Source organism: Charadrius vociferus, unplaced genomic scaffold (genome assembly GCF_000708025.1).
Source record: "Charadrius vociferus isolate BGI_N301 unplaced genomic scaffold, ASM70802v2 scaffold155, whole genome shotgun sequence".
Lineage (NCBI taxonomy): Eukaryota > Metazoa > Chordata > Aves > Charadriiformes > Charadriidae > Charadrius > Charadrius vociferus.
In genome coordinates this window covers 981,506-1,005,769 of record NW_009648431.1, presented here as the reverse complement: position 1 = coordinate 1,005,769, position 24,264 = coordinate 981,506, and the positions used below count along the sequence as shown (strand labels likewise).

Below are 24,264 nucleotides of genomic sequence, written 5' to 3'. Positions count from 1 at the left end.
AGGAGCAATCATCGTTGTGTTAAAGTCCCATCGCTTCTCTCTTGTTTGCCTCTTGTGTTTATGCATGTTATGGTATTACTCTGTTGAGACCATCAGAAGCAGTTGTCCTCTAATGTTACCTTTCTTGTATCTCCACTTTGCTGGAACGTGGATCTGAAAAGATTGAGGTACTGACAAAACATGAAGAAACCTCTGCCTTCCTAATTGAAACGACTGAATAAATGGGCAGATACTCTTTGTTAGTTGTGACTGATACCAAAAATGTACTTGCAGCTCAGAAAAAAATAAAAAAGAGAAAATAGTTTTCTTCACAAACTACATTAAAAACTGGGTTTGTCAAATCTAGCAAATAGCATCATAGGCTAGGGAAGCTGGAAATTACTTTTTTTCTCAAGCTGCTGGAAGTTTAAAGCTTCTCATGCTCATTTTGCATCAAAATGGTATTTACTTCAGCAGAATTTAGTGCTGATTTATTTTTGGTAAGCAAGGACAGAACATAAAGCCACAGTATTTTCTTCCTTTTCTCTTGCATTTCAAACATCTGCTGTTAAATAGATATTTTGTCTCTTGAGATACCTGTAGCTTCTTGAATGTAGTACCTGCATCAAACCCTCTGGAGTGTTCATCTAGTAATATTTATATGGTTTTGTGAAGTAGGTAAGTCATCAGATAGCAGATCCTAGCCTTAATAGGAACATACATACTTTAGGAATCATTTTCCTTAGAATTATCTTACGAAAAACATTTATAGGATATTAGATTATAAGAAACAGATTTAGCAGGTCAGTGTATTTAACTTGTTGAATATATTGCCCAAACAACCAGCATTTACTTTTTAAATCAGGTCTGTCTTCTATGAAATTTAAAAACTAGTAATTCAGTAATTTTTTTTTCTGTATTAACAAAGCACTCGTGGTTTTCATAATACACTTTCAGTCTTTCTGGATTTTCTTCATCCAGGCAATACAGATCATAGTAGATACATATTTTAAGTAAGTATAAAACAAAAAAAGTTATGAAAAGGGAAAGGGAACATAAGTGGATAATGCAAGAGATCTTCTTGCGTCATTTGAAAGCAGATCTTTAATAATGATGCTAGATTCATTCTTAGAAGAAAAGATTGTAAAAAAATAATTACTGCCAATTAAGTCTCCTGAAATAGATTTATTGAAGTGTAAAACTCGTCTAACTTTGAAATTCCACATCCTTTCAAAATACTTCCACTGAAAATTGTAGTCTTCAGTGCAATTAGGTACTAGTGATAGCTAATGAAGTTTTCAAAATGCTTCTGCAGAATAGTCAGTTACGGTTATATTTTAGACCAAGTGATCTTTAAAACACTTTGAAAATACTATCTGTACCTAAAGTTATTTTTACTTTCAAAATAATGAAACAACTTAAGTGATGGTGAGATGAAAAGTGTCCTTTAAATGATACTCACTTTAGTGTATTCTTTAAATAACTATTAGCTCTGAATAAAATAGCTGCTGAGCAACACAAAAGGGGCATGTACCTTATTTAAAACTAGCCAGTCAGTCACTGCAAGCTAGCCAGATGTAGTTGGAAGCCAAAATCCTGGTCCCATATTCACTGGTAAAGAGTCCTGGGGGTTGGAACTAGATGATCTTTAAGGTCCCTTCCAACCGAAACCATTCTATGATTCTATGACTTTCTGGAAGTAATTCAGTAATAATTGTCTAAGGAATGCCACATGCAATACAAACTCATTGGAATATCTTGATCTTTCTATACTGATCATATTTGTCAGAACACACAGACATCTCTTCTACAGGAGACTGCAGTGTATACATTTCTGCTGTAAGGGTGTTGATTACATTTGAACAAACCGAGGATAATATGCTCTTGCAAGAAAACTTTCTTTTCAAACAAAACTTTACTGGTTTTGAGAATTGTGGATTTTTTTTTTCCCCCAATCTCTTTTTTTTTTTTTTTAATGGTAGTCTGAGAAGATACTGTGGGTAGGTTTTGGGGTCAGGTTACAGAAAAACATAATGAGGTTATGATATTCTCTTGGACTATTGCAAAAGGCAAAAATCCTGTTTCTCAGGAAGATCATACCATGTCGTAAGGCTGGAGATGGATGTAAAGCAACAATAAAATCACATACCAGGTAAGAAGGAATTGTTGAGATTGCACAAATCAAAACGAGTATTGGTACATTCTGCTTAAATGCTGTGTCTTCTTTCATAGTCTATAGTCTATACACTGACTTATGTCTTGTTTTGTTTCCAGGTTTATGGTAGGCTGTGGTAGATGTGATGATTGGTTTCACGGTGATTGTGTTGGACTGAGTCTATCTCAAGCACGGCAGATGGGTGAAGAAGACAAAGAATATGTGTGTGTGAAATGCTGTGCTGAAGAAGACAAAAAATTGGAGTGTTTTGATCAAAGTGTACCAGATACTCAAGTGAAACTTGAAATCCATAGAGAAGAAAAAGCAATTGAGTGTGAAAAACCGGGGATGTCAAAGCAAACACCAACTTGTAATATAAATGTAACAACTGAAAAAACAAAGCAAACAGAGGACACTGGGAAGCACAAAGTCAAAATCTTCAGACGGGTGAGTCTCATGTACTGCTTAAAGTTCTGATAATTGTTGGGGGTAGGAGGAGTTTCCTCCTAACCCCCTCCCATTTAAAATACCGTGTTTCAAACACTTTTGTGAATCTAATTTAAAACTTCTTCATTATTATATTCAGAGTTACTTAATTTTCTAACTGGCTTGACTCTTCTGAGATGATAACTTCTCACATTGAACAGGATTATGTGCATGTTGTGTGTGTGTATATACACCTATACATATAGGTGTATATAGAAATGGTGAAGAACTTTGTGCATTTTTTTTTTTTTTTCAGATTTCTAAGCACTTTCACAGGACATCTGTCAATTTGCTGTATGACATAAACCATAGATCTTTTAAATACCTGTAAAATGATATGAAAACAGTATTTTAGTTTTTATTGTTTTAACTTCAGATTGTACGTAGAAGAAAGTGCCTAACATTAATTAGGGCATTTCTACTTTCTTTGTGTCTCATTTTACTAACCAAAGGATAATTTGCTAGAGCAGTGAGATGTTTTTGTTACAATTTTTTAGAATCTTTTAGTATATAGCGTCATATTAATCATAACTTAATCATCAGTAATTCTTTTTGTCTTATGTCTGAATAGTAGTATTGTAATTCTGACATGTAAGCTATTCTGTTAATTTTGATTTACGTGTACTTTCTAATCATAAGTGACATCCTGTGGTTACGTGGCCAAAACTGGTTAAGGGATGTTCATTGGTACCCCCCAGACCCCTTAAAATAGCTGAAAACATAGTGGTTTTCAATATAAGAGCTTAATTGCAAATTGCCTGTGATGTGTCTTTGGCCAATATTTCAAAGACATTGTTAAGCAATACTGGGCAGTAATTTGGGATATTGTTCGGTAACTTTGTTGAAAATATTGTACGATGGTATATACATCCAGAGAATTCATTATATAGTATACTTGAGGGGAAAGAAAAAAAAAAAAGGAAAAATGTGTGGTAATTACGTAGTGGCTCATTGTAGCATTCAGTAGCGGTGTAACTTGTAAATGTTTATTTCAGGAATCTGGTGATGGGAAGAACTTGTCCGAGACCAGAGACTCGGATACTAAAAAAGGACAACATGTTCCTTCTCGAAAAGGATCACAAACTGCTGTAATTCCTCGACGGTCCCCTGAAGATAAAAATGAAAAAATCAGTAAAGAATCCCTTAGTGCGGTTGAAAGGTCCACGAAATCAGGTAGGGAGGTTTGGTGAAGTACCCCACGCTGTAATTCACGTATACATACAGTGAAGGATGATGATTTTCTTTATAGTACCAGTTTTTCAAATCACATTTTGTACTGCAAGTGATGGTGATCTGAAGAGCTGTTTGTTCTGATGATGTTTATGATCTTTCTTTCTCATTTCTCTTTAAATTTTATTTAGCAGGTAAATGTTTCCCGTGTGGATGTGTGCTTATTTCCTGTTTAAATAGTAAAGGATGCTCACATAATCAAGAATGGGGGAAAAACTGCACAAAGACGTATCTGTGTTAGACTTTATTTCACATTGCAGAAAACACTGAAATACTCTTCCATGAAATACTATGAAATACATAATGTACACAAGTGTTTTAATTGCTATATAAATTATACTTTGACTTGTTGATGTCTTTTGTACAAACAGAAAAATAATTGTATCAACTCATTTCAAAGAGGAACATTGTATTGTACACCAAGCTATCATATTTTAATCTAAATTTTATTTGAAAGGTTGAAGGAAATATTTCCCCTCCCCAGCTCCCTTCCAGGAAGTGTTAATCTTTTAAGATCATGGTAATACGAATTTGTTTTCATTTGGGACTGAAATCTCAGCAGCAAAGATAGTGAGATTTTGTGTGAGACCTGTGTCTTTATCTCCTGAACTCAAGCTTTGAATTCTTGCCTTAAAAAAAAAAATAAAAAAATAAAATCTGTTCTCTTTTGCCAATGCTGATACATTCTAGAAACTCTTCTTGGTGGAAGAAAACAATAGAAAATATCAGGGTTAAGTGTAAATCTCAATGTAAGTATTTTATACCGAATGGTATCTTTTAGACTTCAGATACCTTGTTGTTCACCTTTGAAATTCTGAGTCACAAAATCATTGACATCCTTTCTAACTGCAGATTGCATAGAGTGAAATGAGTCTTTGGCGTCCATGAAATAATTGAATTGCTCTAAAATATATTGATTGAACTAGGAGATGACAAAAAGATTTTTACAGTGACGATTTCAGACTAGAAGTTAATAAAAAAAAAAACCAAAAACATTTTTAAACAGAGGGAAGGCTTGGCAGTCTCATTTAGGACAATTAGCATAAAATTATTAAGCAGCACATTGTCTTCATCTCTTAACTGCTTTGAATTATGTTTATAGTTTCATTGTTTATTGCTAATCTTGCCCATCACTTCCCTGTTACAGAACTGTTGTTTGCAGATGGTTGAAACTTTGCCAAAATGGCTGCTGGCACGTGGCGGTTTTCCATTTCCCCTTACCTGCCTCAGGCTACATTTTTTGAAAGGTTTTAGTCCAGTTCTTCATCCTTCTTCTGAGAAGCAGATAAGCAAAAAAATACATTGAGCAAATAAAAGTATTATTAGAGCTGCTGTACTTAATGAGCCTAGTGTGTGAATAATTTAGTGCAGAATGGCAAACAGCTGTCTCAGATCTGTACCACCTTGCTGGTGAGGAAGGGGGAAATCAGTAATTTTGATAGGGATCATAGTTGCGTTAATGGGAGAGTTGATGATGCAATCACACAGTCTGCCCAGCAGAAAAGAAAATCTGTCTTTTTATAGCTGCTTGAAAATGTAGTTAGTTTGGTTCTGGTATTAATGCATTTTAAGTTGCACTCAATAGGTGAAAATAATAATAAAGAAATATTTCTTTTCCATCAAACATTCAAGTTAGATCTTTATCAGTCTTCAGTTTGTTTCCTTTTTAAGAGCAGAAAGGGAATAAATTAAGTTTATTTCCCTCTGCTTTCTTAAATAGAAGGCTACTGCTCTAAATTAGTGATGTGTTCGCATGCTTTCACAAATGAGCTTTCAGTTGACACTCTGAATAATAAAGTTTGAAGGAATTGGGGTTTTTTGCTTTAATGTTCTTAATTTGACTAGAATTTTCCACTATTTGTGTTATTTATGACAGAAACCTTATAAGGGCCTTGTTTAAGAATGTCTGTTACCTGAATCAGAAGCTGAGATTATTAAAATTGAAATAATTTTGATGGCTAACAGATGCAGAAACACTAAGTTTAATGAAAAATGCTGTCTTAAAGTAAACTTTAATATGCTTACAATAAGTGCTTCCCAGTATATTATTTCTGAGTTTACTTATTGAAAAATTAATCTCTGCTATTATAAAAATTCAGAGTCAAGAATCCTACTTAAGATCAAGCTAATTAGCACTGGGCATCTTGGTTCAGTGTAGAAGAAAATACCTTAAATCAAAGAGCAAAAGTCATGTTTGTTTCTGCTAAGGATTTTTTTTTCTGGATTAATCTATGTAATACAAAATTCAAACCAAATAAGAAAGAAAGAAAAAAAACCAAAACAACCACCCTGTGAGTCTATTCCTTCTCCTTGAAGGTCAGTTCCTTGCAGTTTAAAAATAAAAATTCATGACATCTAGCAACAGTAAAAGCTTATAGCAGTGGCGTGAGAAGCTTACAGTTTTTAACTTTGTGTTTTGATAGGTGTTCATGACAAACAAGAAATTAAGAAAAAGAAAAATGAGAAAGGATCCATTAGTGTAACACACCTGCCAGCCGTGCCAGCTTCCAAACCTTCTGCTGATCAGATAAGACAAAGCGTCAAGCAGTCTCTTAAAGAAATTCTGATGAAAAGGTAAAGATATATTATTAACTTGTTTGTAATTATTTTCTTTAAGAAGGCAGAGAAAAAAGTATTAATTATTTGGAAGCACTTGGTAATTTCCTGTGTGTTCTCTCACAGATTGACAGACTCTAGTTTAAAGATTCCTGAGGAGAGAGCAGCAAAAGTTGCCACAAGGATTGAAAGAGAGCTGTTTTCTTTTTTTCGGGACACTGACTCAAAGTATAAGAACAAATACAGAAGTTTAATGTTCAATTTAAAAGATCCGAAAAATAAGGTATGTATTATTTGTCTGTTGTGCTTTGCAGAAATGCTTTATTTGCCTTAGATTAAAGGAAGAGTCTTTTATGTAGATACATGATCAATTCTTTCACAATTTATCCTGTTGGTTATTTTTTTTCTGTAGGTTTCCTCATCTCTTTGATGTTATTTGTCCTCTTATGCACTCAGTATTCTCTGTGTTCTTTTTCGCTTTGTTCCCCATTGTTAATTCTTCAACTTTTTGCTCCCAGTGTACTTTCTGTGGTGGGGTTTCAGAGTGTAGTGGATATAGCTTGCTTTACTTAGTTTAAGTGTTTGTCCTTACTACTGGTCTGTTGTTCGGGTGTTCCTGTCTGCTCCCATAACTCTTTCCTGCTTGCTGCACTTACTTTTGTTTCTGTCCAGTAGCTTGTCTCGCTGTGCTTTTTCATACCCAGATTCCTCAAGTTTGATCTTCACTCTCTTTTCTGCTTTCTATGAACCCATTATTCAACATCATACCTCCTCAACTTCTGTCTCTTATCCTTTTATCAGCTCTTCTGATCAAGTTGCTTTGTCTGTAGTATTTTACTATTACAGTCATCCAACTGCAAATTATATGAACAGGCTAAATTCTGTTACTTGCTTCTCTTTGCTCATACTGCTAAACTATGTGTTTTGGTTTTTTTACCCTAGGAATTCAGTTCAGTCAGTCAAGAAACATAGACATCCTTTTAAATACTAGCTTTCTTCTGCTGTGTAATATGGGGGATTTGCACCTTTTAAAAAAAAAAAAGGCCGGAGTTACTGCTGCAATGGGCATAAACTCACTTTCTCCTTTGGAAAAACAGTTAATTATAGATCTGATCATTAAAGGCATACGTAGATATGTTCTATTGTGTAGAATAAGCAGAGTTCTGGAATTAAACTTTTTATGATATAAAATCTAGTACTGCTTTCTACAATGGGAGATAATTAGAAAAACACATGATCCATATAGTTGTACAGAGTACATTGTATATTGTTTCTCTGCTGCGAGCTGTTTTGGTATTGATAGGAATAGTTAACTTTTCTTCTTTCTTTTAGATATTATTTAAGAAAGTACTGAAAGGAGAGGTTACTCCAGACCATCTAATAAAAATGAGTCCAGAAGAACTGGCTTCCAAAGAACTGGCTGCTTGGAGACAGAGAGAAAACAGACATGTGAGATTTGTTAAATTATGTTGTTTAGTTGACTGCCTAAGTGTATTTAACTAGTGTTTTCGGGTTAAGTGTATGTAGAAAGAACAGAATGCGTGTTGCACGAAGCAACTCTGACTAACCAGGAGGATCTCTAATTTATTTAGTATTCAAAGCCCAAAGGGATTGTTAGGACAGAAGTGAAAGAAGTGTAGTAAATTCCTGAAAGGGGGAAACTATGCATTTTCCTTTGCCATGGAACTTTGTTGCTGCTTCGTCTTTCTTCTGTCTCAAGAGTGAAGGCTTCTTTGTCCTTATTTCCAACAAGAATTTAAAGCTCTAGCTGGAGCTTTATAGACACCAGTTTCTTAGAAAGGGAAAGACACCTCTTTGGACAAAGCAAACTCAACTGGTGTTTTTTATAACTTTCATACTGATAGAGCATGACTATTCATCCACCAAGAAGTAAACCTGAAGCTGAAAACTTGGTCTGCCAGTCTGAAGAGCAGTCTAAAGGGGAAAAACCCCCCCACCCCAAAACCCCAACAAAGTGTAGGAAGTTTATTAGGTTAGTTAGGGCGTTACTTCTCTTGAAACAGAAAGTCACACTATATTTATAGCTGTGTTGCCAATTTAGAAGTAGAAGCAGGAATATAAGGAGCTGTATTATATTTACAGAAGATGCCTTTTTTCTTAGGTATTACCGTATTTATTGGGCAGTTGGTCCGATGATAGTTAACTGCAGCTGCTTAGAAATGTCCAGTTTACAGTATCAAGTTTTCAAGTTTACAACATCTGGGTTTGTGTTGGCAGAATCTTTGGTATTTACATGCCACTTCATAGAACGCAAAGGCACAAAATTGGGGTAGTCTTAACATACGTATTTTGTGTTTGGGTTTTATGATACTAGGAATTGTATTTTATATCAGATGATTTCTGATAAAAAATTAATGGGTAGATAGTGTAACACAATAGATAAAAATTCATCCTCTTGAATGCTGTGTGCTCAGAATGAAAAAATGTTCAGTGATAACTAATTCAGTTAACTGTGTTTTGCATTGCAACATTATTTATTCCTGTTTTTTTTCCTGTTCTTTGCATATTGCAACTAGACCTGTTTATGAATTGTGACAACTTTTTGCTAGTTCCTATGAAAAACAGTTGTTGAATTATTCTGTTGTCTCAAAGTTGTTTTGAGGGCCTAGAAAGGTATGAAAAATTTATTCTGTAGATATCTAAAGTCCATCTTTTGTAGTAATCTTCATTACATTTATTTTTATAAACATCAATAAAATACTGAAAACAGACTGTACAGAACAATATATATTGCATATTCCACTGCTGCGAGGAACAGCTTTGAAACAAAAGCATATGCTGCTCAAGAATTACTGAAGGGTCCTAAATATTTCAGAGAAACACTTCAAAATTTCTAGAAGTTGAAATGGAATGCAACATGTAAAACAAATAGCAATGTATTTTTCATTTTCTTGTTTAAGCAAGACTTGGAGATTGCTACTTACTAATTTCTTTGTTTCCCCATTGTGTTCAAAAGTAACTGTAGGTATTTGGCAGACAGATAAAGCAATTGTAGAATCCTTGTTTCCTTACGAAACCAGGCTTAAAATATTGGGGACAGCCAACACAAACTGTTTCAGGTTTAAGAAGTAGAAATGTGCTTTAAGAAGCAATTTTAGAAATAATGGTTTATGTCTTATTTTTTGCAACAGAGCCAAGCAGCAGGGCTGATCAGAATTAGCATATCCTTTACTTTAAGAATGCATTTAAATTTTTTTTTTGAGGTAGAGCATTAGGTTTATGTACTAAAAACAAGCTCTTGAAAAATGATACAAATCTGTATGTGTTTATGTCCCACATTGTCCCTATTATTATGGGAAAAGAGTTGATGCATTTTTTTTCTTGTTGAAAATCAGAATCAGATATCTTTAATTTAGTGTTGAAGGTCTGCTTTATAACTTGTTTAAATACATGCCCTATAAGTACTTGCTTCATTGCAGGTGAAGTTAGACCGGCTGCTTGTGCATTTGCATTATGAAACTACCTGACTCTTGCAAAATAAGAGTATATTCTTTTTTTTTCCCTGAGAGGGTTTCCTAATTGCAATCCTATTTTCTGTTGTTACATTGTGGATTTCCAAATTTTATTGTATGGAAGTAAACATACATAACTTCCTGTTTTTACAGACAATTGAAATGATTGAGAAAGAACAGAGGGAAGTTGAAAGAAGACCTATCACAAAAATTACTCACAAAGGAGAAATAGAAATTGAAAGTGAAACGCCAATGAAAGAACAAGAGGAAGTAATGGAAATTCAGGTAGAAAAGAAAACACAGCAACACAGTGTGTTTAGTTCATAGATAATATGGTTGTAAAGTGGTTTGCTTATGATTTTGTTGTTCAGATCTGTACTTATATGTTAGTTCTGTTTAGAGTTTTTCTTTTATCCTTACTGACTTTCACTTCTGGGCCTGGTGTTTTTGTTTTTTCCATGTTGTGTCCATGACTGTATGATGAATTCTGGCAGTAGTAGAAAATATTCAAAATCTCACCTAAAAGATATTTAGGAATACCAATTCATTCTTTTAATGCATTTGTAGATTTTGTGATAGCCTTTTAGGCTATACAGCTGAATGGAGAGCTTTATGTCTGAAAGGAAGAAAATACCTTAAAATATTTAAGCAATATGAATGGCAATATTAGGAATATTAATCGAGGGGGGGGAAAAAAGACTAACTGAAATGTGTTTGACTTTTCTTAGGAACCTAATATGAAGTTGTTTGAGAAGTCAGAGGAAGCCGAAAAAGATAAAGAAGTAAATGAATCTGCATCTCCGGACACCACCAGCCAACATAAAAATCATCTCTTTGATCTTAACTGCAAAATCTGCATAGGTAATTTTGAAAAGCATGTCAAAATAAATACATCATCCTTGTATAATGGTTTTCAGTTGTAAATCGCAGTATACCTCAAGAATGTAAATAAATGTTTTTTTTTTTCCCTAGTTTGTTGACAAGCATGTGGAAGCAATGTTTTACTTGGTAATTTGCAAAAGAGGCAAAATTAAAATGATAGGCTATTCGCATAAATTTGTTTTCTATTAAAAAAAAAAAAGACTGCAGAGAAAGAAATCCCTTTAATGGGTGTACATGCTATTGTTGATTCCTCATTTCTTTATCCCATCCTATTACAGTGGCAATATTTAGGTATACATTCTATATATTTATATAATATTATGAATTTATACATTGTATGACTATGTATAAAATGTATCATTTCTTTGTCCTATCCCACTTCAATAGCAATATGTAGTATTTTTGGTGCATCTTCCATGTCTGCAGAGGAAGTCCTCTTTTTGTTTCTGCAATAAAAAATAAAAACCACTGTATTTCATTCTCTGTAGGCCGAATGGCACCACCTACTGATGACCTTTCTGCGAAAAAAGTGAAAGTGTCTGTTGGAGTTGCACGGAAGCAGTCAGACAACGAAGCAGAGAGCATCGCAGATGCCCTTTCTTCAACATCGAGTATTTTAGCTTCAGAATTACTGGAAGATGATAAGCAAGACCCATCAAAATCTTCATACACGCCTCTCCCAAAGTAATATAAACTGTAGAAACAGTATTTTTAAAAGGAAGACGTTATTAATCTTGTTAAGCTATTATGACTAAAGCTAACTTTTTTTAATGTCATTTCATTAATCCATTTGTGTACTTAAAGTTCTACACCTCTTCTTAGGAACGGGGTGCTCTGCTGGAGTAGATGATGCTATGCATGTATATAAAGAATACTGCATACATTGTTGTGATTACAAACTTCTAATTACCATATTTTCCTCCTGGGAAAAGTAAAATTCCTTATATTTTTCTGGTTCACCAAGGTCTAAAAAGGCATGTGAGTTCACATTAAAAAAGTCAGGATATAGATTTCATATTGTATATTGCTATTAAGGAATGTCTTACATACAGTGCTGCATTTGAATGTGTGTGTGTTTGTATATGTGTTTATGTAAAGCTAGGGAATTGCCCTAAACAGAGCATTTACACTGATAAATCAGGCTAGTTTCAAATCTCAAAGTGACACTTTTCTAGAAATGACAGTTAAGAGCAGCTTGTTTGATGTTTTGCCATATTTGCTGTCAGCTCTCTCTTCATTTTCTTCCACGCTCTGCTACCCACTAAAAAAGGAATTGCAATTTATGAGGCTGTTTTTTTCTGGTTTGAGGGAGGGGTTTCTAGAAAAACATTGACTGCCGGTTATTTAGAGATGACCAGAGTTCGTGCTGAAATTCTGCCTTTATCAGGGTAGTGGCATCCTTTACCGAGGACAGTGGACTTTGGTTTTTGACTAGCTTGCTGAAGATTCAAAGACGTCATTTCTAGTGTAGACAGAAAGAAACATAGATTACTGTGTAACATCACAACATCTGGTACTACTGCATGGCGGGCTTAAAACTGCTAGTAGCATGCCTAGAATATTTTGATAAAAACATGTTGGGAAATGTTGAAACATGGCTGTAACCTTTAACATGAGGAAACCCTCAGATTGAGAAACACTAGCCTGTGAAATTTATTCTTTGCGGCTAATTTGTTGACAAAACCGAGGCTTTTTTCTGAGAGGGGGGGAAAAAGCGCTGTTTTGTACAGGTGATGATACTGGAATTGGGAGGAAGCGCTCACAGAAGCTGTGGAAGTGATGTGTGGGTGAGAAGAGATGAGGAGCCAGCTTGTGGGGCAAGAGAGGGGAAGGGGGACGCAGACAGCGTTGGAGCTAGGAAAGCAGGGTGAAGATAGGCCAGCAGGCAGTGTGCTGTCTTCTCCCTGTGGCAGGGGAAAGATCTTACTGGGTCCGCACAGAATCACTGAATGGTCAGGGTTGGACGGGACCTCTGGAGATCATCTAGTGCAACCCCCAGATCATCTAGTCCAACCCCCATTGGTTGCAGGACCTGTATGTGTTTGTGTGTCCTTTTCAGTAACATTTAATAGCTCGTGAACTAAATATCTTCTCCATTCTCAAAAGTTACAGTAGTGAACTAATGTGCTGCTTATGTGGTGGTCCTTCATGTAATATATATCTACTCCGTTGGAAGATGAGAAATGTGGTTATCTGTCTCTTTTCATTGACCCTTAAGTATGCTTAACTGAAAAAGAAAATTCTTACTGACACATAATTTCTTTTACAAAGAATGATTATGATTTACATGATCTTGCATAATATATCATGTTCTAAACAAAGTGGGGTTTTGTTTGTTGTCTTTTTTAGGTCAGAAACACCTGGTACTGTGGAATGCGAAAGTCTGTTTCTGGCACGCCTGAATTTCATCTGGAAGGGTTTCATCAATATGCCTTCAGTGGCAAAGTTTGTTATTAAGGCTTACCCAGTTTCTGGCTCTTTTGAGTATTTAACAGAGGTATTTGTTTACTGCAAAGAATGAAAAATTCATTTATTAACTTTAGTGACTTGTTTACCTTGTAGACTAATAATAGCATAATGATGAAAGGCAGTGAAGCATGATCATTGTACTGAGTAAGGTATTTGTGGGAGGACGTGGGTTAGGGTATGTATTTGTAAGTAAGTATTTTTCAGTTTGTCCTACATGGACCCATGGTTCATCAGGGTTCAAGTTCTTTGATATATTTTAAGATGTTTTGCTCTCATCTCACTGTAAGATGTTTCTTAAGGATAAGCAGCAGTATTTACAGAGCTGGTTTTATGTTGAACTGGTTTTTGTTTATTATGGAGCGTCTTCTGTAGGACCAAGTAGCAGAGAAAGATGGGACAAAATTTGCTACTGAAATAACCGCCTTGGTGGCATCCATTTTCTAAATTAGAGAAGAGAGAATTGTAGCTCCGTTTTGAATTCAAAGCATTAAACAAGTCGATAGCAATTTTTGTCAGTGTCTACTGGTGGTTTCTGCTGGCAATGCAAGAAGTCTTCTCATCTTCTACAACAGAAACCTGCGTAACAGGGTTTATTTTTTTGCCTATCTGGTGGCAATTCTGGTCCTAACCTTCCGTTATAAGACTGAATAGTCCCTGAAAAAAAAGTTTATGTAGTGTTCTCTTCAGTGTCTGAGAGGCAGGAACAGGGTACAATGTTTTATAATAGTTGTCTTTGTGTCGTAAAATTAAGGTAAGAGAGCTCATAAGGCTCAATGTTATTTCTTCCAAGTGACACAGGATGCATCAGCTTTCTAATTAAACCCACTTGAGTCTTCTATCAATGTGATTATCGTTACTTTGCTCTAAATCTTCAGTTAAGTGCAGGGCTTGCAGTACCCTTTAATACTGAAGGATGGTTTTATGACTATGATGTGCTTTTCAAAACTCGTCTGCTTTATTTCAAAAAAATGTTTTTCTTTAGGTGTTCCTAAATGATTCTGAAAGTCTGTTTTTGTTACTCATGAATAGTGAATTCAATAATATCCAAGAACAAATTTATGTCTATATATACATGTGTGTGTAGGTTATGATTTTCCCTCATGATTAAGATTCTGAAAGTTTATTATATTCCTTCATGGGGGGGGTCTTTAATAGCAGTTTGATCTTACAGATAACTTGAGTGTTTCCAGAGTGTGTACAGTTATGTTTGCCGTTAATGTTACTGAAATAAATAATTTTGGGGAACGTATAGATGAACAGTATTGAACAATAACTAATTTAGTAAAGATCATTAACTTTGCACTGAAAATGCTAATTTAAGTAACCAAAATTTAAATTAATTTGCTTCTACTGTTATTTTAAAATTATAATTTAAGAACTGTAAGAATGAAGTATGTTTTGAATATGTGAAATCAAGACTGTATGAAGGATTTACCACAATTTTTATGTTTGATTCAGATATCTGTTGTCCTTTCTCATAGGATTTACCTGATAGTATTCAAGTAGGTGGCAGGATATCTCCTCACACTGTCTGGGAGTATGTAGAAAAAATCAAAGCTTCGGGGACCAAGGTAAGAATTTTACATATGGAAGGCTTGCTGTTTAACATACATCCTAGTCACCCTAAAGATCTTTTTATTTTTCCTAGAACGTTTGTGAATTACATGACACTTTAAGGATAACTGATGGTTATGTTGAATGGGACGGATGGCAGCTGATGGTGTTTATTATTTTACTATCTAACATTAACCTGTCATTTTCCATTTGAGAATACTTGTATTCCTTTGAGGCAGTAACTCATCATGAATGTTTGGATGCCACTTCACATGTCTTGAGTGTTACTTTTTAGTTTTGGTACTATTATGGTATACAAAACCATCTCAGTGGTTCTCTGTTGGACACGTGCCACTGTGTGCAGGTTGTCCTTGGGCTGGGGAGCCCAAAACTAGATAGTGTTTTCCACATGCTCTTTCACAAATGCTGGATAGAAGGGTGTAATCACTTCCCTTGGCCTGCTGGCTAGTCCAGTTCTGACACCCAGCATGCAGTTGGCCTTCTTGTCACGGATGCATTGCTGGTTCACATCTGACTCGTCCACCAGGACCGCCGCATCCTTTTATGCCAAGCCGCTTTCCAGCGAGTCAGTCCCCCGGCCTGTGCTGGTGCACGGGCTGACTCCATCTCAGGGTGCAAGATTTTGCATTTGCCTTTGCTGACCTTCATGAAGGTTTGCCCACTTTTTCAGCCTGCTGAGGTCCCTCTGAATGGCAGCCCGCACTCTTGAGCATGTTGACCACTGCACCTAATTAGATGTCATCTCAATTTTGCAGGGGGTCTCCCGTCCCATCTTCCAGGTCATTAATTAAGCCATTAAACAGCATCGACTCTTGAGCTGGGCTTTGGTCATAATTCTGGGATCTGACTACTGGTCTTCCCCTAGTATTAATGGATATCTCGGACACAATAGACAACAAATTAAAACTTTCTAGTAATGTTAAGGACTGGAAGGGGAATAATTACTTGGAAGCTGGCATGCTTCCCTAAAACTTGTTATTTAGCTGGCTGATAAAATATTGGCTTTTTTGTCATGCACTGTAATTCTTGTTTTTTTTTTCTGTACTAAACGTCTTTTATTTGTTTTCTCCAGTTTTCCTTAATTGTTTTTGGCCCTGTTAACTGCTCCTTCTGTCTTTTCTGGTTTTGTCTGCATTCTTGGTGACGCTTTTTCTCTTCCTCTGAACTGTGCTGTTAAATAAAGAGCAGTCACTAAAACAATTAGAATTTCACAGAAAAACGTGTCTGACCATCTTTTTCTCTCTCATTTTAAACAGGAGATCTGTGTAGTTCGCTTTACCCCTGTAACTGAAGAGGATCAGATATCCTATGCGTTGTTGTTTGCCTATTTCAGCAGTAGGAAACGCTATGGTGTGGCAGCCAATAATATGAAGCAAGTAAAAGATTTGTACCTCATCCCTTTAGGTTCCTCAGATAAAGTCCCACATCATCTTGTGCCTTTTGATGGGCCTGGTAAGTACAGCTTGGAATATGGAACTTTATTATCATAACACTACTTGAAGAAGTTTACAACAGAAATATAAGAGAAAGTTAAATTTAAAAATACCAGCTATTCTGTTCAAACATGTCATGAGTTTTTCATAGTATTATATTAGCTTCCTTGAAAAGATCAATTTCCAATTGCAAGATTATTCTGATACATTGAAGTATTGTCCAAAAAAATTACGGCGTGTAACTGTGTCATGTTTACTACATTCTTGCTCTAACTCAGGTGGCTTTGTAGGTTACAATCTCAGTAAATTCAGTGATGCAAGTGAACTATGATAGTAATCATACTGAGTTCCAAATTGATGCTGTAACTTTAAAATAGTATGTTTCATTATTTGAAATGTACTAATTCCTTTTTTTCCCAAGTGTTCCAAACTTCCTTAAAAAAACCCACAACAAAACATGGAAAGCTGAAACAACAGGTGGGCAAGGAAGAGCAGATCCTCAAGTGGCTCTCAGTTATTCTGCTTACACCTGAGTTATTTTGTATCAATTTATTTTGGTTATAAACATCTGTGGATGTTTTCTTTTGAGATAGGCAGGGCTGAAACGAAGAGAGGATGAGCTACAACTCATAGGGTTTGCTTTTTTCTTTTGCAAGAACGTAAATTGTACCGAACAAATTACATAGTGAAGAGATAGCTATTAGTATACCTTGAAACACAGTGCCTTCCTGGAATGAGGGGAAGGATGTTTGCAAAGCCTTAGTAAATCTTTGAAGAAGTACGTCTAACACAAATTGATTAGGAGACTCTGTGGTTGCACATGTACTATTTGCTTCTTTTTTTCCTCTTGTGCTTTGCTGCCACCATTACCAGACTGTAGCTGTGTTAAGCTAACATGAGGATTAATTTCTGTGCTTTTTCTTATGTGACTAGATACCTTTTATGATTGTTCTGTATTTGGAAGTTAAAGTGGGCAATACAGTACCTAAAGCAGTTTTAATTTGCAGTGTTTGAAGTCGTATTTGTTAGGTTGGAAATACAGTTTTTGATTAGTTTGAGTATTGTTTGCTATGTTTAATGATGGAAACTTCAAATGTTATAAAAGAAATACTTTCTATAATATATTGTAAGAGTGTGGGGGTTATTTTTGCTAAAATGATTGCCTTAACCAAAACATACGGAGGTGATAAATTGCTGTTATAATTTTGTACAGGGATTGAAATACATCGACCAAATTTATTACTGGGATTGATAATTCGCCAGAAAATGAAGAGGCAGATTTCTGCAGTTACGAGTGTTACTAGTAGTTTTGTGGATGAAGCTTCTGAAAGTGCTTTGAGTAACTTGCCACCAGAGAAGAAAAGCAAGCCAAGCAAACCTGAAGTCTCTCATCACGAGTTGGCACTAGAAGAAGAGGAGGAAAATGATTTTTTTAATTCCTTCACAACTGTGCTACACAAGCAGAGAAATAAACCTCAGCAATCTAATATGGAAGATGTTCCAGCAGTTATTGAACCGTTGGTGGAAAGTACCAAACATGAACCACCAAAGCCTCTCAGGTTTCTTCCTGGAGTCCTGGTTGGATGGGAAAATCAGCCTTCTACTCTGGAACTAGCAAATAAACCATTGCCAGTGGATGATATTCTCCAAAGCCTGTTGGGTACAACAGGGCAGGTATATGAACACAGCAAGTCAGAAGCGAGTCCAAGTGAAGACATACCATTACTAAATGAACAAGCAACCTTAAAAGAAGAAAACATGGATGTTAGTGAGGTAACTACTGAAGTTAGTGAAGCAAAGACTGGTTTGGATGATGTACAAGAATCCACTAACGCTACTGTAACTGTGGATGCCGCAGCTCTAGGGACCTCAAGTTCTGCAAGAAGTGCTGGATCTTTGATAGGGTTGAGTCTTAAGGGAAAACCTCCAGATGTCTCCACAGAAGCATTTTTAGCAAATTTATCTGCTCAGTCACAGAATAAAGAAACTGAAGAAAGTAAAGAAAATGACCCAAAACGGCAGTTACCCGACAAGGATAGTGTTGCACAGGAAGTTAGAAGGACCACAAATTCCAGCTTTTCTTCATCCTCATCAAATGCAGGGAAAAAAACCAATGAGAACAACGTTAATGTAGGCTCTGCTGAAGGTACTGCTACCAATACCTCGAAATCACCGCCATTTATTAATCTTAAGAGAGACCCACGACAGGCAGCTGGACGAAGCCAGCAGACTAATTCTTCAGAAAACAAGGAAGGAGATGTTAGCAGAAACGAAGGCCGACAGAGTGCTTCAGGAAATGATCAAATGGAACCAGAGAATAAACAGTCTTCTGGAGAAGCAGGCTTAAACCTGTATCAAAGTGATGCGCAAACCAATGAGACGCAGTACGGTTCAACTGCAGCAAAAGCAGATAACGCAGGTGCATCACAAGCGGAAGATAACAGGCACTCACAGGAAGATGCACTGATGCAAAACATTGAAACGTTGAACTCTTTTAGAAGAGGACCAGCAGCAACTTCATCTCATTTTGAAACAGAAAACTCTTCTCGTTCTGAATTTATTTCCAAAGTCCCAAGCCCTATTACAAGTGGCAACTTCTCATCTGTTAGACCTCCACAGCAGAATTTTCAGCATCCTAAATCTAATCCACCTGGATTTCAGTTTCAGGCTCCTGCACCTCACAACTTCCCTCCACAAAACAACCCTATGTTTGGATTTCCTCCTCATTTACCACCTCCACTTCTTCCTCCTCCTGGCTTTGGCTTTCCTCAAAATCCAATGATGCCATGGCCACCAGTAGCTCATTTATCAGGTCAGCCACCACACTATGCTGGACCCATTGCACAAGGGCCACTGGCAGCTCACAAACAATCAAGATTTTTGGGGCCAGAAAATTTTTTTCAGGGTAAAGACAGCAGGAGACCAGAAAGACGCCACAGCGATCCTTGGGGCAGGCAAGAACAGCATTTGGAGAGAGGGTTCAGTAGGGGAAAAAATGATCAACATAGACAAAGATTCTACAGTGAATCCCATCACCAAAAGAAAGACAGACATGAAAAAGAATGGAACAATGAAAAATACTGGGAGCAAGATTCTGAAAGAAATAGACGCAGAGACAGAAACCAGGAAAAAGAGAGAGAGAGGAAGAGTAGAGAGGAAGGACAGAGAGACAAAGAAAGATTGCGATCTCCACACAGTGATAGGGCTGCTGATGGAAAAAGCCCCAGAGAGACTAGAAATCCAGAAAAAAAGACGGAGAAGCCTAAAAGCGAAGAACAGGCTCATGAAAAAGATAAGGAGAGGGAGAAAAGCAAAGAGAAGCATAGAGAACGAGAAAGTGAAAAGAACAGGGAGAGACATAGGGACCACAGTGACAGAACTAAAAGCAAAAGGTAAAAAGATGCAGGCAGTCTTTTAAAATCCTATTTAAATAAACTGTCAGAGTAATGTCGTAAAACTTTGTATAAAAAAAAAAAAGCCTGCTAGGATTGTGCCATCTTTTTTTATTCAGTGTTGGTGTTTTGCAGAAACAAGTCTGTGTTTTGGTACCACTCGATGTACCAATACTCATCCTTTTTTTCATTATACCAACTATCGCTAGAGGTAGGAGTTTAATATTTTTAAAAATTTTACATTGCTGTATATTCAAAATTTTAAAGATTTCTTTTATTAATATGCAATAAAGGCTTAGAAATTTTCTTAGCTGATGAAGTTGGCTTTAGTCAAGTCTGCAATATAGTTGCTCCCTTTGGTAATTTGTGCTCTCTTCTGTTTTAAGATGCTCTGATAATTTTAAAGGTGAATTTCATACAATAACCTTCTTTTTAAATTGCACTGTTTTTAAAGACTGTAGCAAAGGCTCAGAATCCACACACATTACAACAAAATATAATATCGCTCCGTGGTGTGAAGAGTTTCTTTTTTTTTTTTTAAATTATTCAGTACTACAATAAAATAATTCAAGTGTATTTCATTAGTTTTTCAAGTATTTCCTAAGCATCTGAAGCAGTTTGTGACCAGAAATTGGAAGGCTGAGCTGCTGGAATGTTATTGCTTTAAACTGCACTTGTTTTAATATGAAAGCATTTTTAACCTAAATTCTTGAAAATATGATTTGTAGTAGTAAATTCATTTCTCCCACCATTTTCCATGCTTCAAAAACTTGAATACCTAAGCTTGTACATTACTTTGTGTTTTGCTATCCTTTTTACTGTAAAATGTAAATATTTTAAGGGATATTTTGATTCTAAAATGATAAAACTTTCTCACATACTGTGTGTGTTTGATTTCATAGATGTGAAACTGTAGGCTAAATGAATATAGCAGGCTGAGTTACAGAATGCCACGTTTGTTGTACACTTCATGGCTTGGTCGTTTTGAGTTTTGGGGGGCGAAGAGGGGGAGAAGGGTGGAAGGGTGTTTGTACCACTGGGACTTCTGGTAAATTGGTATTTTGTAGTGACTACCATCCACTGATGCAAAACAAAAAGCAAACCTGAAAACAAACTAAAATCTCCCACTCTTAAACTATGTAAAATACACTGGTCATTTTCTTGAGTCTGTCAGAAACAACAAAAATATTCCACCATATAAAGAAAACCTTTTTATTCTGTTTTTCAGTGTTTTGTTTTTCACTTTGAGTACATGACCTTATGTACTGACGTAGCATTTTGCACTTTGCTGTAGAAAAGCCTCTTCTTTCCAGAAAGGTCTTTCTAGTTTAACACACTAATGTTGTGATTTAATTATGAATATATTTGAAGGTAAAATTTCATTTGGATACCTTGCAGGTAGCTTCATAGTCAAATAGACTAAAATTAAAAATCTTCCACCGAGTAAAGGGGGCAGTAGAATTCTATTAAGTAATGTTTCTTGGACTTGGAGTTGAGAAGATTCATAAAGAAAAAATCCTCAGATTGTTAGTAACTAGAGGCAATATTGAAACTTTTGACTTTTCTAGCATGATAACATGACGTGATTAAATTAGTCTTTTCCAAATTAATTCCATGGTCTGTATAGCAGTAGTGCCATTGAATATATCTGATAGTATTACGCATGTGGTAGTGTTTAAATATTTATGTCAGGGTTCTTCAGACACAGAAGTGCACCAAACCATTGTCCTGGTTTTTGGAGTAAGTTTAAAGTCAGCAGCTCTGCTTGTGCAGATTTTCTTTAGACCTGTTCAAAAGTAGTCTACTCCCGGTCCACTGGTGATCCATCTCTCACATTCACATCCATTTGTGCTCTAAAAATAAACTGGGAACAATGAAAATTGCAACTACCTGTATGGAAGGGATGGGAATACTTTCTGCCAGATCTACCAGAAATAATTTGTTTGGAAAGAATATGTTAACATTTTCCAAATTTGTCAAGTGCTTTCCTACCTGCCTTTTGTATGTAGAACCCAAAGAGAGCCACAGTAAAACACCTCTTGAGGGAGAGGTTTGTTTTTTTTTTTTTAATAAGAGTTTAAATTAACAAGCGGTGACAGTTTCCAGGATTTGGTCCTAGAATCTGAGTTAGTGCAATGGGAATAAATCCCACTACTCCAGGAATAAAGATGTTGTCTTCTCCATCGCCTTCAGTCACTCTTCTTCCAACACTCGTGTTAGTTGGAAGTGGTCCGATTACTTGTCACTTGTTTTACACTGAATCACTGCTCAGACCACAAAAAGCAATGTGCGCTGATGAGGAACTGGCAGTACACCAGGAGCCCCAGAGAGAACAGGATAAACCCTAAATATGCTCCCTTCCCCAGCATCACATGGCCATAAAAGGCCCTCCTAAAGAGAAACTGGAAGAGGAGAAAAATCTGGAGCCAGCTCAAATGCCAAGTGGCCTTCATGAGCTGCCTGTTGGGAAGAGGGGAAGAAGCTCTGTAGCATCAGGCTGGTCGCTTGGGGGCTTGCAGCAGCTGAAGAGGATAGAAAGAACCTCACAAAGATGTTTGCAGATGCTTATTAAAACATCTTGGGGTAGTTCCATCCCACCTCTGCCCCCCTTAGTTATCTTCAAGTCGTCTGTAACTGGCTTGGCATTGCTACGTGCCAATTGTGGTTATGTGGAAACTGATGAGTGACACCTGGTTTTACTGTGCTTACTGTCTCTGCTTTGTATCTGCTTTATGAAAAGACAAAAAAAAAAAATCAGAAATAGTTACTTGTTTCTGACAGGTACCCACTGAAGACTTGTATCCAGAGAATTTTTTTGTGCAAGGAGGTGATGGTTCATTATGTGCTTTTGAGCAATAGTAAAGTAAAAAAAGGAAAAGATAGGCATCAATCATTATTATTTTTATTCAAGTATTTTACTTCAACACTAAGCCAGCAGTCAAATGAGAAATGTAGATACCATCATAAATCCTTTGTTTAAGCACATTAAAATGTCTTGATTTATTTTGGTTTTATTGCTCACTAAAGTGTAGAATATAACTGAGCTTTTTCAGAAGGAACAGAGTTTTTGGATTTATATATGAAGATCTCTATTTACTTTTGAGATTATAAAGTAATGAAAATTATGGACATGGAAATTCAATTTATTGTGCCCAAAACCTTTGTCTAGTAAAATTTCAAAATCTCTTTTAGGGGCATATAAGCTGGAAAGGTTTAGCCTAAAGCCAAGTAGTTCTTAGACTTTGTAGTTTGAAGCTGTTAGGAATAGAAACTATTTGTAGGCAGACTGACATGTTCCCACATTCCTGTTGTAAACGGTTAAAACAAAAAGTTTTCATGTAGTCAAACAGGGGAGACCTCTGCTGGAGGAAAACAGCAGGCATATTTTCTGTCTGTTCAGTAATTAAGTAAAGTACCTTTTCTCTTAAAATCATTATTTTTAAGTGTAGTATTTTGGCGTGAAGACAGGCTGAGTTTCTGCACTTCTACGTAAGTGCGTATGTGATAGAGACTCAGAAGGAAGGGAGAACAGCTTCATTAGCTAGAACAGACTCTTAGTGGACTTCAGTAATTAGATATTATGATTTTTAAAATTCTCATTACAATAAACATGCAGTTTTTCTCCTTCCCTATTTTCAGTTTTTACACTTGACCTTGATGTTTTGAATTAATATTACAAAATTATAAAAGAGAAGCTTTGTGTTCTAATAAAATTGAAGAGTTTTGGAGAAACAGGTAAGTTGACTGTTCTCATAACACAGGAAGCAATACTGGAGTGACAGTTGGCTTTATAAGCTAATTACTGCCTCTTTGTTGACAAAGCTATTTCCAACACAATAAAGAAAAAAACTACGGACTTTAGTATTTTAAAGCTAATATTTAAAAGCTTATATTTAAAATTTTAAAGCTTATATTTTTAAAAAAAGCTATTTTAAAGTAAATACTAAAGACTATGTATAAATAATTATATGAGTACACCTGGTCACATTTTAGATATGCTAGTAATACTCAATATTAAAAAAAGGAAAGGATTAGGGGCAGTTTTATTAAGTGCTTTCTTATGTTGGTTCCTGAGTCTTACACTGCCAGCTAACACAAGAAATAGGAAGAAAAGGAAATCAGTCACTTCTAGAGAGTCTTAAACCATTTTTCAATTAATTTCCATAATTTCCATTGTAAACATTGTATCCTTCTGCTTTCATTAGCTGAATCTTCTTAGAATCTTGGAAGAGCACAACGTCTTTAATTTTACCAATGAATTCCTTCTGAAAAAGCCCTGTAGTGACTATATTGACTTTCCTGCCAATTTCAAACCCACCAAAATAACAAATGCCACCGTAGTTTAAAGCAGTGTATTTTCTATGTGGATCAATATCTTCAAACAGAATTAGCTCCTCATCAAGATACACCTTAATACAAGTTTGGTTTTGAACTACAGTAACGAAATGCCATCTTTCGTCACAACAGGTGGAGTATTTGCTATGAATTAAAGGAACAGAGATTCTCTCTCCAAGATTAATTACAACTTTTAATGTTCCGTTGGCAAGACCAATGGCAAGGAAATCATTATCTTCATCTTCACCTTTTCCCATCCATGCTATTAAGCCTTCAGTTTGATTGGTAGTAAAATTTAA

At 35.9% G+C, this 24,264-nt stretch overlaps 1 protein-coding gene across 1 annotated transcript in view; it reads left to right on the top strand.

Moving 5' to 3' along the window:
* The window catches only part of PHF3 (PHD finger protein 3), a 41,240-nt gene extending 21,606 nt beyond the window's left edge, over positions 1 to 19,634 (top strand). Inside the window, exons 4-15 of the mRNA XM_009885378.1 lie at positions 2,254 to 2,581; positions 3,616 to 3,793; positions 6,274 to 6,424; positions 6,533 to 6,689; positions 7,739 to 7,855; positions 10,033 to 10,164; positions 10,608 to 10,740; positions 11,250 to 11,445; positions 13,111 to 13,258; positions 14,712 to 14,801; positions 16,062 to 16,257; positions 17,452 to 19,634. Coding sequence (XP_009883680.1) covers positions 2,254 to 2,581; positions 3,616 to 3,793; positions 6,274 to 6,424; positions 6,533 to 6,689; positions 7,739 to 7,855; positions 10,033 to 10,164; positions 10,608 to 10,740; positions 11,250 to 11,445; positions 13,111 to 13,258; positions 14,712 to 14,801; positions 16,062 to 16,257; positions 17,452 to 19,634 — 4,009 coding nt within the window. The remainder of the gene's footprint in view (positions 1 to 2,253; positions 2,582 to 3,615; positions 3,794 to 6,273; positions 6,425 to 6,532; positions 6,690 to 7,738; positions 7,856 to 10,032; positions 10,165 to 10,607; positions 10,741 to 11,249; positions 11,446 to 13,110; positions 13,259 to 14,711; positions 14,802 to 16,061; positions 16,258 to 17,451) is intronic.
* Positions 19,635 to 24,264: the final 4,630 nt, after the last annotated feature.